The sequence below is a fragment of the Syngnathus typhle genome, linkage group LG2 (genome assembly GCF_033458585.1).
Source record: "Syngnathus typhle isolate RoL2023-S1 ecotype Sweden linkage group LG2, RoL_Styp_1.0, whole genome shotgun sequence".
Classification (NCBI taxonomy): Eukaryota; Metazoa; Chordata; class Actinopteri; order Syngnathiformes; family Syngnathidae; genus Syngnathus; species Syngnathus typhle.
Genome location: NC_083739.1, coordinates 21,346,295 through 21,362,511, shown reverse-complemented (window position 1 = coordinate 21,362,511; position 16,217 = coordinate 21,346,295). Strand labels below are relative to the sequence as shown.

The 16,217-nt window shown below is 40.9% G+C and overlaps 1 protein-coding gene across 3 annotated transcripts in view; it reads right to left on the bottom strand.

Annotated features, from left to right (window-relative positions):
* The window catches only part of LOC133150294 (forkhead box protein J3-like), a 45,691-nt gene extending 32,594 nt beyond the window's left edge, over positions 1-13,097 (bottom strand). The window contains exons 1-3 of one of the 3 annotated variants that reach the window (XM_061272739.1): positions 12,810-13,097; positions 12,116-12,170; positions 794-1,278 (exon numbers count right to left, since the gene is read on the bottom strand). In XM_061272739.1, coding sequence (XP_061128723.1) covers positions 794-1,180 — 387 coding nt within the window. In that variant the 5' untranslated portion in view covers positions 1,181-1,278; positions 12,116-12,170; positions 12,810-13,097. Of the gene's footprint in view, positions 1-793; positions 1,279-3,940; positions 4,070-12,115; positions 12,171-12,809 lie in introns of all 3 variants that reach the window. The other 2 variants (XM_061272738.1, XM_061272737.1) reach the window with 2 other exon arrangements.
* Between the last annotated feature and the right edge of the window lie 3,120 nt (positions 13,098-16,217).

Genomic DNA, 16,217 nt, shown 5'->3' with positions numbered 1-16,217 from the left:
TCTACAGCATTTATTTATTCTATCCAGGCACCCAACAGGAGCAAGAGTTTATCAGAGTGGATGACTTGACTGCTCGACAGGGTGTTTTGTTATTGAGACACTAACAAAAAAAGTGATCCCATTTTAGCTGCATGAAATTCATGTGATAAGATTTCTTATGCTGAATTTACATGCCTGAATCAGATGGGATCTCTTCTGTGTAGCGTTTCTATATTCTACCTGTGCTTGCAATCATTTTTTTCTCTGTACTCAGGTTTCCCCCCATAATCCGAAAACATTCCATCCATCCATCCATCCGTCCATCTATCCATCCATCCATCCATCCATTTTCTCTCCATCTTGTCCACATTATGGCTTAGGTTTGCAGCTTAGCTGAAGCCTATCCTATCTGACTTTGGGTAAGGGTCAGTGTACAGTGTACAGTACAGTGTACAGTAACTTGCAAAGTGAATTGAAAACTGGAAGTTGCCAATCAGAGTCAACGTGACTATGACTGTTCACGTGTGTCCAGCATTTGATTGGTGACCATTCCAGGGTCCCTGAATCAGGCATCGTCTTCCATTATAAACTTTAAACTTTTGATAAAATGAATATTCTCACTTAAATACAACTAGTAAATCCTCTACCGATCGTGGAAAAAAAATATAATTGATAAATGATAAACAAATGAACACTGTACAAAGTCATGGAATCAAAATATAACCGTGGTAGCTTTATAAAAAACAAAACAAATTTTTTCAGTTCACTTTCAAATCAAAATGAGCAAAGATGGAAGGATTGTGCTGCTGCTTACCTTCCAGCCACTGCCAGCCTCTCTGTAGTAGGGGAAGTTGTCACAGATCCACTGATAGATCTCACTGAGGGTCATGCGTTTGCGAGGCGAGCCATTGATGGCAAAGGTGATGAGGCTTGCGTAGCTGTATGGTGGTTTACCGTCTCTTTGTTGATTACTTTCCTCCTGGTCTAAAGTTGTTCCAGGTTCTAACTGAGTGATTTTCTTTCCTGGCCCATGATGTCCATGATGGAGACTATGATGATGGTGGTGGTGGTGGTGATGTCCATGATAGTGACCGTGGTGGAGACCACCCGCATCTCTGTCAGTCTTCTGGATGGTTGCTCTCATGCCAAGCTGTGGAAGCCAGTCCATTGAGGTCAGGCTGCTTTCCAGTTCAGAGGTCATAGTGCTGGGAAAGGATGAAGAATAAGATGAACAGCGGTTTATGGACCCTCTCCTAATGGGCTCAATGGGTACCGGGGTGCTGCAACCTTGGATCACATCTGCATGATAAGAATAGAAAACAGTACTAGTGTTAGTATATAGATTTAAAACCTGTTCTGGCTTTTTTGAGGCCACTTTGATCAAAATTTTTAAAAATTCCACTTGGAGTAGATGATATTGTTTTGATATTAAATGCAACTTGCACAAGGCACAATTCATTCCTGAAAATGACTACAAACATTGTTCAGTCTCATTTGGTTCACATTGAATCAGAAAAAGAGCGATCTGGTTTGGCTTTTAGTTAAGTCAACAACAACATTGTTAAACCCGCTAACACAGTTTCAACTCTCACACATCACTAGTAGTGAGGTCCATATGTGACTTTCCAATCAGTAAGTGTAGCTGTGAATGGTTATCTGTCTCTGTCTGTCCTGTAATTGACTGGCACCCTATCTAAAGTGTACTGGTTTCAGATTCTATACTGTGTCTCCAATATAACGAATAATTTGTCGCACTAAGACTGTTATTAAAGCATATATTACATATGCCAATTTGGTGAGGGCAATGGATAGAGGCTTCTGAACAAGACCTGGGAGCTGCTGATCTGTCTATATTCATACATTATTCACTGAGGAAATCTGTCTGGAATCTTGTTATGTCAACTAATGTGATAAAACATTGCTAGGTTTGAACTGAAATGCTCCTACACCCGTGCTCCCTACTTCTGCCAAGTATCATGCAACTCCATTGAGTTGCTATGTTATTCCTTGTACCACAAAACGAGAACAGGGCATCACAAGTCGATCTTGTGGACAATGTGGACTGTCACTGTTAAGTGGGTACTCAGAAGCAACTTAATGGGACCACCATGGCATTCTTTTGAACGCCCATAGACAGCAAGGAATAATGGCCATGATGCAGGCAGACTGTGTAACAGCAAAGACATTCAAAGATGTTGTAACCCAACATGGAAAATGCTTTTCTCCAGTCAAATGTTTTGAACTAATTTATGTCTGCACAGAACGTCCTGTAGACTAGTTAAAAGCAAATCCCTTCGACAATAAGAAATGTTTTTTTGTTTGTTTATTTTGTTTTTCCATCAATGACACGTCAAACTGTTTGTTTTATTTTCAAGGGTCAATAGACAAGGAGAAGTATTGAAAAACAACAAAGGACATCATCTTCTCCTGTACCGTTGATGACTAGGCTTTGTCCATATCTATCATATCTTGCTTTGTCAGAGTTAAGTTAGATTTCTTTTCTGAACGAAACAACATAAAAAAAAACATGCGGAGGTCCACCGAGCAAATATTTCTGACCTATTGAAACTTCAAAATAAAACCGCAACATAAATTTGTAAAATGTAACATATCCTGTAATTCAAAGGCAGTGTGCCTTTTAAGATTCTGGGTTGCATTGTGATTGGCTACATTGCATTTCTGGTGTGTGGTTCTCCATAAGTTAAAAGAGGAACCCTTCTACACCTCGGGATGTTTTCCCTACCAATCGACAACCAAACTTTTGTTTCCAATGGTAACATTTTAAATGAGTGGATAATGAACTTGAATGAATGACTATACCATTGACAAAAAAGTACGGCAAGATGCTAAAGCAAAAAGTCGAAGGACTCTGGCAATTCCTGGTGCTGCTGCAATGCACAAACAGACAACCACACAAGACGGTGAGCTTGCTCCGCCAGCCAGCCTTCATGAGATATTAATAGCGTGCAAGCGCTCAACTGGGCTCGGCATCCAACCTGATTTCAACTCTTCTTTCTGTCTCTGTGTGTTCCGTCAATCTGGATTGCTTCTCATTCTCGTTGTTTCCCAAGTGGAAATGGCAATTGGCTCTGCAGAATGACTAAAAGCTGCGGAATTGTTTTCACAAGTGGCTGCCAAATGAGAGGGGAGGGCGACAGCTCCAAGCCTCTGAAGGCATGGAGAAGCTCGATTGTCTCCTATACCATATGTAAAGCCCACCAACGTTCCACACTTGTTTGACGTGCCTCGACGCATTGTCCCGTGCATCTCATTAACATAGTTTTATAAAACTGCATGGCAGTAAAATGTGACCCTGTGTTACAGTGCCACCTGCAAACCCCACAATGGAACGCAAGCCCGATCAGAAGATAAGCCTCATAACCGCTCATAATCGGATATCGACAAGAACTGTGTAAAAAAGCCTTTTAAAGACTGACAGCTCACAATCACCACGCTTTTGAAAGTTACATACCTGACACTTCAATCCGGATGGGCGCAAATAAAGCAAAATCTTGTTGCAAAATGTGTAGGCCGGCAGATAGAATACTCACTGTAATAAGCAGCAGTTAGCCTTCGAAGGATACCAACATGGACACTGAATCTGAACCTTCATTTTGCATCCCACACAGTAACCTTTGTGTGTCCTTGCACACAACAAAAAAGCCCACTGGCCCACACGTTTTCCATTCATACTCAGTGAATATGATCAAGGTTGGATAATTTAGATAAGCATGCCTAGGGAGAGAAATGCAAACTGTGTGTCTCTCTCAATCAATTCCTCTTGAGAGGCAATATACCAGAAGGAGCTCCAGCAAAAATCTTGTTAATTGCAAATACAGATAAAATAATTCCGTAACATTTTTTAGAAACACAAATATTTGGCAGCCATGTCAATGAGATAAATTCAGGCAGTGGTACCATGGCAAGGAAAGATAACATACGAAATATGTGATGAGGCTACCTGCACAGCAACAGCTCCCAGCTCACCCTCAAGGTCTAGCGAGAGCTATCATCCCAGGAAGTCATCTTAATTGATGAAGCTCTATGGCTGGAGGAGAGGTAAAATTGCTAGCAGCGGTGATGGTATGTCCTGTAGGTGGGAGCGTGGGGAGGTAGTGACAGAAAAACAAGTACTTATTTTCTACTCATTAAAAGGAGAATAAAGCTGCAATTCAGTCAGACACAAGCTGCAAACCCACTGTGCTGCAATGGTTTACAGGAAGTTTGTTGGGAGCGGGGACTGTCTGGAACGCGGCCCAAAGTAGCTTCACACAGCTCGGCTGACCAGTCGTCGAGTTGATGAGTAATAGGAGAGAGCGGAGGAAAGGGGGAGGAGGGGCATGACTTGGCTTCGAGGGAGATGGGCCCTGCTGGATGAGCGAGGTGCAACCAATTACCAAGTCAACCCAGTCAACTGGTCCCACGGTGACTGGGCTGACCTCAACATAGTGCCTCTCTAATTCATGCTGTGTGTCATAACAGCCTCAGAAGCTCAGGGGAGAAGAATATCAGTGTACAGACATCATGTACAGTGTACCTCTGCAAAAGCTCCCTAACTGCACTGGAGGCTACTCTGTCTGAGGATACAAACATTTTGTATTTTGGGGAGCAGAAAAACAATCTTGCGTAGCATCTTCTTCATACACCACAGCATATCATTAGCATAAATTAACTACTTCTGCATAACCTTCTCAACCGCTCCAAACAAAGACACAAATAGATATAAAACTGATATAAAGACACCCTGGGTTTTTGTGACATTACAAAACATGAAACCCAAATAAATAATTTCAAAACATTTCCCACCATTACTATAACCTACAACCCTTAATCTAAAAGATTAATTCCTTTCAAACTAAAAATAATCTACTGTGATAATCTGATTGCCCAGTTGCCTTTGAACAACTGCGGATAAAACTATGTTCATAACAACTATTCAGTTTCAAACTCCTGTTAAATGAGAGTCCACACACAAATGGCAGCACTTGACATGTATAAAGTTTGGAGTTTAGAGTTTTGGAGAAAATTAAAACATTTTCATTTAAAAAAAGCGCTATTCATACACAAAGTAACTCAATGTTAGTGAGGGACGAACCCACATTCTCAGGTTAGGAGACGGCTGCGCAACACTGGAGCCATGCCACTCCTATTGTGTGTTAGGATATGGCTCCTGTCAGATGGAATCATTGTACCTCCAAAAGGAGACCAGACGTTTTAGGTCTCATTTTGGGGATACCAGCAATAACTGACAACAACATGATCCCCACGAGCACCAGGAAGGGTGCTGGCCTGTTGAAAATATAGTTCACAAGTGAGATGATCTGCTTTTTTTTTTTTTTTTTTTTTTTGCTATTGCTATCTTTAAAATAATAATAATAACAATAGAGCCACTTACTACTGTACAAGCGTTCAGCATCTCACGTCTGTTTGTGCTATTATCTTTTAAATCAGACATGTAAACTTGGAAATGGCATATTTCAAAACCATATTGTAGTAATGGATAGTTCAGACAACCTCAAGGGCACAGAAATGATGAGATGTTTTACACCCAAATAAGTCAAACAAATTCATCTCAAAAGTGTGTAATAAACTGGTAGCCCTTTGCAGTCGTAGCTGTCACTGGGCAATAATATCCTGTTATTGCCACTTAAATGTTGTTAGTCACCTGAATGTTGTTAGTCACTTAAATGTTGTACAGAAGCTAAGATCAACCGGAGTCAAATTCCTCGTTTGGCATGCACAAACTTGGCTAATAAAGCTGATTTTGATTCTGCTTTCCAAAAGGTCGGTAAATCATGATATAGATCAATTAAAGCGTTAACTTTATACGTATATCTATTCCTCTTTTATAATGCGGTTCTGGACTTTTACTGCAGCTTTTTCTGTTGCGTGTTTTGGGGGGTTATGTTCAGTCTCCTGTTTAGCAAGTAGAACGCATGCATGTTCTATAGGGTTTGAATTTGGAGATCAACTTGGCAAGTTTAAAATATCCCATTTCTTACCCTTAATTAATTTATTTTTTAAAAAAAAGAACTTGAAAATTGATCAAAAGAAAGTCGCATGGCATTTCCTACTTTTTTATTCAGATGTTAGTTTTTGCAACTTGTCAGTTGTGAGTCATTAGCTGTTAATTCTTGCAAATAATTAAGCATGAATGACCAGACACGAGCAAGCACCCGGGCATCGCTTCTCAGGAAAAGGCTAATAATTTTACATTTACTAATCAAAATAGATTTCCTGCCATCCTGTGGCAGGAGCTTTCCCAACTCTAAATATTGTCTCTTTCTAAAGAGTCGAGGGTGTGTGAGCGATTGAATGTATTAGACTTTGTAGTAGTGATGTATGCACTCAGCCGCATGCATCAGCAACAGCTAACAGTCCCCTGCTGCTAGCTGGCTTTTAGACTGAGAGCTTTTTACAGTTCTGCATTTTAATAGGGAGTACTTTGAATGGAGTGACGGGGGGTTTGGGGCGGAGAGGGGGGCATCAAAATATTTTCAGAGGAAAATGAAGTAATGACAAAATACCCACCCAGAGCGTGTGGAGCAAAAGAGGTTGCCGGGAAGGGAGCACTTTGCCAGGGGTTGGGCTAATGTGTCAAAAGAAGCCTTCCAAACAGCAGTATTGAACATTTTAATTACTTTCTGTTTCGATGCCAAAAACACATAAGCCTGAATAGGTTGACTGCTTGTACATGAAAGCGAATCAAGCTGCCCTTATGGTGGCGGCTCACTCATCTCTCAGGGAAATTGGTGAAGTAATTATCAGCCGCTCCTGTCAGCGTATTCTCAAAGAAGACCATTGATGTCGTGTATCAGTTATAGTCCTTAAAGAAAATGGTCAGACATATCAATACTCCAAAGGGGAAAGAAATAAGTAGCGGGAGCAGAGCGTTTATCCACATTTAAAAGTCTGGCAGCTCTTTTATAGGCCATTTCAGAAGCTTGCAAGTTGTCAGCCGAGGCAAGCCAATTGCATCTCAAATGGAACTCCAAGAGCACTCAGTCGCATACAGACCTCTGCCGAGGTGTGGTCTGTATATCAACACACAGGAAACTTGCCTGGTGTTGAGTGACTTCGTACATGATGCCATAAAGTATGGTAGCTTAATTAATATTCGCATATAATACTATGAAGGTACTGAAAAGGTTTGGTATCCTGTAATATTCTTCTGGGGCAAATGATGAAACACTCAGCCAGGTTTAGGACTGGCCAAGGAACAACAACCTTGTAGTGAGATCATAAACAGTCCCAATAAAATGATATACAGTACAATGTAAACCTTATGAAAACATACAGCATCTCTAATAAGCTATGCAAAGTCAAAGTAGATGTCAAGCGGAAAACATTTTGTTAAAAATGTAACGGGTTACTGCAGTGCCAGCCGTTTGCAGAACCTACTAAATAACTCACACAAACAAGGGGTGGGAAACAAAGCCACTTTTGCACTTAGCGGAGTTGGGTACCAAACAATTGTCGCCATTTTTCTCCGAATCATTGCTGGAAGAAAAGCTGATTGAGAAAGTAGAAAAGTAAACCTCCAAAGCCCTGGAATAAATCATTTAAGTCATTAAAAGCTCACCAAAGCTGAGCATAACACCTGAAAACATCTGCAGAGAAGTGCTACCGACCCAGAAGATTTACCACGGCAAACTCGGTCGGGGGTGTGAGGGAAGCGATCGTGATTCGAGTTTTTGATAAAAACGAAAAAAGTTAACAAGGCATATTTTGTCATAAATAAAACATAGGAATGCAGCATTTCAGTAAACTCCCCCAACGGAAGGTCCCAGGAGAGAGATGTTTGTGAAATGGTGCAGCGCAGTAAAGGGGGCTATTGCACTGCGTCACTACAGCTCTAACTACATCCTCTCATCCAGCCCTATTCAACAAGGACTAGTCCTCTTTAAAAATTCATTAATTTACAGCAAAAATAGATTAAAGCCCTCATCTGCAACAACCTAAAAAGTTTGGCTTGTGAATAACATTAATAATGGAAGCAAGCATCCAAAACCTCGAGGCCCCCGGCTCGAAGGCAAAGCTTGGCTTTTGTTGCGCTTTATAATGGAGAGTCATTTACATGTTTTAGAAGTACAACAGCTTTCTTGTGGTTGTTTATAATTATTTAGTTTTACATGCAAAATGTCCAACAACTGCAACTTAATAAAACTTATCCAGCAGAGTGCAAAAACTCTCAACTTGTTGAAGATACTGTAGAGGCTTTACATCAGACAGATGATGAAAGATTTGCACTGCCCTGCCTTGTTTGGCTGTTGAGTTCAGTCTAAAAAAGTCATTATCATGTGTCTCGTCTTTGAAATACTAATCTTAAAAAAAAGAAAATAGAAATAAAAAACACTGGCATTGCTTTCCAAGCAGAATCAAAACTTATTCTTGATGAGATAAGAGGTTTTGTTGTTTTGGAATTCAAATGTTGTCCATTTTCCTCTCGGTAAGACATTACAGACACTAAATAAATGTTCATGGAGTTGTAATGCTCTAATGCGGCATCAGATGGTAAAGTACCTTTGTTCGAGGTCCGGCTTAAGGATGGCATGAAGAAAACACCTTACGAGTGACGAGCACACAATCGTGTTGAACAGATTTTGATTGTACCAACGAGTCGATCTACTAGACGCCCTTTGAAACAATGCGTGTGTATGTGTGTGATATACGAACAACACATTTAAATGCATCAGGTGGGCTGGAGGAAATGATCCAATTTTACATAATTAGGCCAAAGAGTTTTATTTATTTACGACACATAATGCAGCTTTCTTCATCTGTCTTTGACAGCGACATATAATCAGAAGCAAAACAATTAAATGAACTTCCAGTAGATGGCAGAAAGGACAGCAGCCCTGTTATTCTGTTGACGGTGGTGAGCTGTGAAATTTTCTACTGTGGAAAAATACGTGCCTTGGCTCCCTTACAGGTTGGAAAACTCTGGCAGAGACGACATACTATTATTGCCTGACAGGTGAGCCGCTCCACATCGATAGAACTGACTGCAGTCCATTCCGTTGTTTTTCTTTCATATCAAATTAATGTCGCTTTCACGATACGGTACAGTATTGTGCTGAGCTGCCAGGACAGAGACGTCTGTTTTTCTTTTCAATAATAAATCTGAACTCTTAACTTCTTGGGCATCAATTTAAGAGATTTTGTTGTATTTGCTAGTTTGTCATTGAGTTTTGAAGATTTGAAATGTGAGTGACAGAGGTGTATCAAATCTAAGCTAAAGAGAAAACAATTTGTCAAATATTTGCATTGAATTTACTTCTCCTTACTCTACATCGAAACTGCAAAGCTACAATGCACTATGCACTTTTGCCCACAGCTGGTTTAAGGAGGTGTTTTGTTCAATGACAGCGTATAAAACAGAATCAGGCAACACAACTGAGAGGGTATGCTAAAAAGATCCAGTTGACAGATTTCTTACTACCGTAATTTTCGGACTACAAGTCGCGTTTTTTTCATAGTTTGGGTGGGGGGGCCGACTTATACTCAGGAGCAACTTATATACATATATATGGGTTTTTTTTCACTTTTTGGGGCATTTTATGGCTGGTGCGACTTATACTCCGGTCCGATTTATAGTCCGAAAATTACGGTAATATACGTACATTCAGGAAAATGGCATCAGTATGAAAAGGTCTTTGAAAGAGAACGTACAGCGGACAGTATACACGCGGTACGATATATGGGTCAGCCCAGTGGTGAAGGCAAGCTACCCACATCAAACACATGTCTATTTTGGGCTTTTAATTAGGAGATGATACACACCAAGCAGAAGCTTCAAGATGCTGTCGAAAAGACGGAAAAAAAAATGTACTCCACTGTGTGACAATGTCTACATGAAGCCATGTCTGAAGATTAGAGTTTGAACTCTCGTGCACGGCGCATACATCGGCGATCATCAGCCAATCGAAATCAAAGATCAGACTTGTCAATAAATCGATAAAAAAGATGTTTGCCTCTCTACAAAAGACAGTTTGTTGTCTTAATTCAAACATGTTTCCGTTTCCTTAAAAGCAAAGTCACCTAAGCTGAATTTGTGAGTCGTAATGAAGGAGTAAGGAGACAAAGAAATATCGTGACAGGCTTGACAGATTGAGAGAGTTTCATTCCGAGTTTGTTTTCAGCCAAGAAAATGAGACGCGTGTAACGCATTCACAAATAGCCCTTAATTCAACTTCCAAAAAGTCATTACCACAGTGCATTTACTGACATTGACGATAATTACGACGACCTTTCCGATGATAAAACACAAATCAGTAAAACATTATGAGGGTCCTTTCTCTTCACGTTTGACGCGATTTTGCATCACGTTTTAATGAAGCATTTAGGGGGTCTAAAAAGTGATCTACCGAGTAGGTCTACAATGGCAATCAGCAGAGAGTACGGCAGCTGTTCAGCAATTAAAAAGCCAAATTACCCTCAATCAAGACCATTTACGAGCCCAAGTAAATCTCACAGCAAATAATGATGAGAGAGATCTGTTCAGACAGCTCTCATCTTGATAGGAATTAGAGACGCATCCAAACCTAGAGCGTGGCACGCTTTTAAAACTGCCACATACAAAAATATACACACACACACGTCACTGTTTTTTTCCACAGACATGAAAGCATGATGCATTAGCTTGATCTGCATGCTGCAACAAGATTGATGGGATTGACTTTCAACAATGTTTGTCATTGTCTACAGTGAGGTCAAGAACGCTTTTTGGAACATTACGTCAACACTTACAGCACCTGGGTGAGGGTTAACGTGACAGCAATATAAACGGGTCACCCGAATATGCTATTTGATCATTAAATAGTGCATACGTGTGATTAAATTACTTTTTAAATTAGGTCTGCTCAACTATGGATAAGATCATAATCACGATTATTTTGTTAAATATTGAAATCATGATTATTTGCACTATTATGTTTTGGAAATTGGACAGCATTTATTGAACACGTTTGGAACTGTATTTACGGAACATAGTTTAAAAAAAAAAAAACACATGTTAAATATGGCCTGGATCTGGCGGGTCGTAGCGGTTGAGTTGCGCATGGACGTCTCAGAACGGAAAAAAATAATACTGTAAATTCCGGACTATAAGCCGCGACTTTTTTCCAAAATTTTGAACCCTGCGGCTTATAGTCAGGTGCGGCTTATATAAGGATTTTTTCCGTGATTTTTGTGATGACTTGATCACTTCTATACACTGCGGTATCTTGAAGAAAAAAACAACAACAAAAATACTATTTTGAAACACTACTATGTCTGCTGCTTATTCTGGCTGTGTTGCTTGTGACTATTATGAGCTTTAGTAGGAATGCACGCTAGGTGACCTGCGTCAAAGGGCTCTAAACCCTTCGTCACAAGCAATGTTGAGAAAGACATGTTAAAGTATGTTATAAAAACTTTAAATTTTAGCTGGTGCGGCTTATAGTCCGGTGCGGTTTATAGGCCGGAATTTACGGTAATCTTTTTTCCCCAATTATAGGAATTTTGAGTTCATCTGGAGCCGAAATCGTAATCATGATTAAAATTCGATTAAATGAGCAGCCCTATTTGAAATTAAATTTTAAAGGGTATAGGTATCAAACTCTGCCACCAATAGCAAAAACAATGCGCGTAATTGAACCCCCCCAAACCTCCAAAATGTTTATAATTTTCTTTATGAACTCATTCACGACCTCCAATTTCAAAGCAGTTCCCCATACTGCCAGCCAATTCAGAGCATTTAGATTTTTGATCTTTCAGAACCTAGTGAGGATAAGCAGTTCAGAAGATGGACAGATGAATGAATGAATGCATGAATGAATGAATGAATGAATGAATGAATGAATGAATGATTACAGTACCCAGTGGCCATTTACCACACAGCTGCACGAATAATCATAGTGAGTCTTGAGTTTGAATTACTCAAGTACTCGCACAGTCGACTGTATGTCATTAGTCATTACATTGCCATTCTGTAAGTACTATCCTGTTATTGCCATGTTATTACATGGATTTTCAAATGCAATTACCATGTACACTACATAAGCAAAACAGGAACTCGTAAGTCTCATTCTATGAGAAAACTTGCATTAGTATCAAAGCGTTCATTTTTCTACATTTGCCAAAATGTACAAAGCACCTCTGGTAGTCTTGGCCCAGAGGTTGCATCGGTGACCACACTTTGCATCCTGACACTTAAAAAGACAGAGAAGAAGAAAATCAATAGCAACCACCTGCTGCCATTTCTTGAAATTTGGGATTTTTATTAGTATTTAATTCCTTATAATTTTCGACAACAGTTGTATGGCAAAAGTATTTTGTACACCCAAATTTGCATACTTTAATATAATCATAAGCACAGTGTGGAATCCGTGTAAGTGGTTCAGCACATTCATCTTTCTGCTGTAACTTTTCCTCATTCACATCTGCAAAGGTCACGTCTAGCAAATCTGCTTGATGTCATGGAGAAAAGAACCAGTCGCCTCTAAGCACACATCACTGTGCAGGCTGTGCTCACATGCTCAAGACAGTTGTAACTGTCTACTGCTCACTTCAATTTGACACATAGACAAATGTTTTAATAAGGAGACCTGCAAGGGCCTCAGTCAGTCACACAGTAGGGATGCTGCAAGGTTACCACAGCAAGCTTATAGAAGTTTACTTTACCAGTGCATATAATTGCTTAAAAAGAGTGATACAATGATTGCATGCATGCAGGCATGCATGTCTGAATTTTCTGACATGTCATTTGCAAAAACCTCGCCGTTTTCTTGATGCGCTGAAATTGGAAATGATAATGCATACATTACAAATTAGCAACGCAGAATACTCACCGTGATAAGTGAACAGGAACCGGGTTTTAATTTTTGCACGCCGGTTAGGAAGCTCCAGACTATGGCAGTACTGCACTTCCCGACGTGACTCGACGACAAAAGCTCCCAGTTGGTGTCTGATCTCTGTCACCGCCGGGGCTGCAGGCTCGGTACTCGGCAGGCGTGTCACTTGACGCTACTGTGGTCATCCGACTGTCATCACGGACGCCTCGGCCCGATGTCCGCGTTTGACTCCAGGCGTCTGGTGAGGACTCGAGGAGACCGCTCTCTTGACTTCCCTCCGCCGCCAATTCACCGGAACTACTTGCAACGGCAGCCGAAGCACGGGTTAGATGGATTCATACACCACCGTAGGAAAGATGATAGCGCATCAAAGTATCTAGTCCCTAATATTCATGAAGAAATTCACGCCTGTGTGACGATGGACACAACAACAACAACAACAACAAATAATAATAATAATAATAATAATAATAATAATAATAATAATAATAATAATAATAATAATAATAATAATAATAATAATAATAATAATAATAATAACAATAGTTTTAAAATAATAATAATAACTTTGACGCCCGCGACCCTCATGTGGAGAAGCAGTCCAGAAAATAGTTGAATGGATGCAACTTTGACAGTAAATTTGTTTACAGTGGCTGCTAGTTTACTCATGACATCAGTTTCAGTTATGTTTTATCATCCATGTACCATAGTTTGCCTTCTTGTTTTATCCATCCATTTTCCCTACCGCTTGTCCCCACAGCGGTAGTGGGTGTGCTGGAGTCTATCCCAGCAGTCATCGGACAGTAGGCGGGGGACACGCTGAACCGGTTGACAGCCAATCGCAGGGCACACGGAGACGAACAACCATCCGCACTCGCACTCACGCCTAGGGGCAATCTGGAGTGCTCAATCGGTCTTCCAAGCATGTTTTGGGGATGTGGGAGGAACCCGGAGGGCCCGGAGAACATGCAAACTCCACACAGGGAGGGCCGGAGGCGGAATCAAACCCGCACCCTACCTTTTGGTTTCCTTTAAATTAAATTACTCAGTTACTGTACCTTGCTTCCCTGCGTTTGGATCCCCCAGCATGCCTTAACATGAAATAAAATCTTTCCGACTTTTCCCTACTCTGGGTTGGTGTTTTGAATCAAGTTTTGGTTTGGGGTTTATATGGACTGTTGTCTTTTGTCTTGGAGCAAGCATTCGATGAGGCCTCTTAGAGGCTTAGTAAGTACAGTGGTCTTCTGTCCAAGTACAAACTAGGCCTGACTGCTATTTAGACTCGTCGAGTTTTTTTCAACTCGATATTGCCCTCTTCTGGAATTGAGGGACACTTGCATAAGCTACACAAACTTCTGTTTGTGCATGATAGGGACTGAGCAGTGGTACAACACACAAAACCCAAATAAATTAAGGTCACAAATAGCATGCATCTTTCTGAGTTATTGTGAATCCGCTATTATTGCATTATGCCGCAAGACTTTATTATTATTTATAAATATTTCTTCAGTGCAAACATTATTTTTTGTACTCGACACGTTTACTAAGTTGAACCAACTAATTGATGTAAAAATTGTGCATTTAGTTATAGTGACTTGCTGTTTTACTTCCATTCTATTCGAAAGTGTCCCTGCACAATGAGGAGCACCATGAGCGTGTTCATTTTGGTTAGAAAGAAAGACAGTAAAATCGTTGTTGTTTGCAGTCATTTTAGTGCTTTCCATGACTGAGAATGTCGATAACAAAAACGATAACAAATCCTCTCTCCTCGTGCTCAGGCAGGGCTCGGAGGGTTGATGCACAATAACGGACGCTAGTGGCAACCAATCAGAAGACGCAACCACCCGTCCCTGATGACGGAAGTTTGGGTGCGGTGATGCTATCCAGACCAATGAGTTGTGCTTGCATCACAAGAAGGTCCAGCCTAGTTGAAGGCGCGCTGCGCGTGATGGCTCCCGTACGCGCTCTTTCTCCAGAACCGGTTCGCACCAGACCGATAAAGGCAGGAGGAAATCACATCACGGTCAACGTAATGCGCATTTGTCCAGGTCATTGTCTTACAAATCCAATCCTAGAATTACGTGAGCGTCTGCATGCAGCGATGAGCGGAAAGGAAAAAAAAACATGTGAACCGGACTTGGTGCTTTTTTTCCCGACTGTTTACGTACCAAACACAGTAGCAAGACAAAAGTCAAGGTCAAACCGGGATCATGCAGAGAAGGCATCGCAAGCACATTCCTTAAACACACACTACAAGTGCAACATGCATCTTTGTTGTGTCACTTAAAGCCCGACAAAGTATACTGCCTGTATGCTTTTGTTTGCTGTTATTTGGTCATATGCACAAGACAAGTACAGTCAATCCTCGGTTTTCGACCACAATCCGTTTCCGGAAGGTGGTTCGAGAAGCGAATTGGTCGAATTCCGAGTCTATTTTTCCCAATACAAATAATGGGGGGGGGGGGGGGGGAATCCATTCCAAGAGTAAAAAAAAAAACCGCATTTTTTAATCGGAAACCCTAACCGTAGTTTGAAAGCTTTACCCTAATCTTAGAAACCCTCGTTGGAAACCCTAACCCTAGTTTTAAAACCTAATTTGAAACCGTAACCTTGGTTTAAAACCCTAGTCGGCAACCCTAACCCTAGTTTGAAACCCTAATTAGCTAAAACTCGTTGGAAACCCTAGTCGGAAACCCTAACCCTAGTTTGAAAGCCTAGTTAGAAACCCTAATCTTAGAAACCCTAAAAGTAGTTTGACACCCTCGTTGGAAACCCTCACCCTAGTTTTAAGTGGACCTAAGTGCGCAGGGAGCTTAATTTTGTCCGATGGTGCAACTGCAGCGCACCGCCGAACGCGCAACCCTAGCGCGACGCGGACCGCGCAACTGCTGGTCGCATTATTGTGACAGTGCGGTCGCTAAAATTTAGAAAATATTTTTAAAGTTCTGATGTACTTTCCAAAATTTAAGCGGACCTCATTGCGCAGGGAGCTTAATTTGGTCTGATCGCGCAACCGCAGCGCGCCGGGCGCTCACTGTCGCATTGCTTTAGGAGCGCACGGTCGGGTTTTCTCGGGTCCTCCCGGCTCATCGCGCGAAGTTCGACCTCCGAAGCAAAAACAATCTCGAATTTTATTCCTATTTGTTTGAGAACCGGGACTGTATTCTCATAATGAAGTACATCAAACGTTACATTTCAGAGAGCTTGCTTTGTTTCACAACAGTTGCATGTTACATAAAGAAGTGCTTTGCCCGGTTCTCAAGTTTATTATTTTGCATAATTTCCCCACTTTGATTGAGATAATCAAATAAATGTTCATATCAGACTCTATCCATCCATTTTCTATTACAGTGAATTGTAAAATGACCACCAGAGGATGCTGTAGTCTGAAACAATACTCTTGCA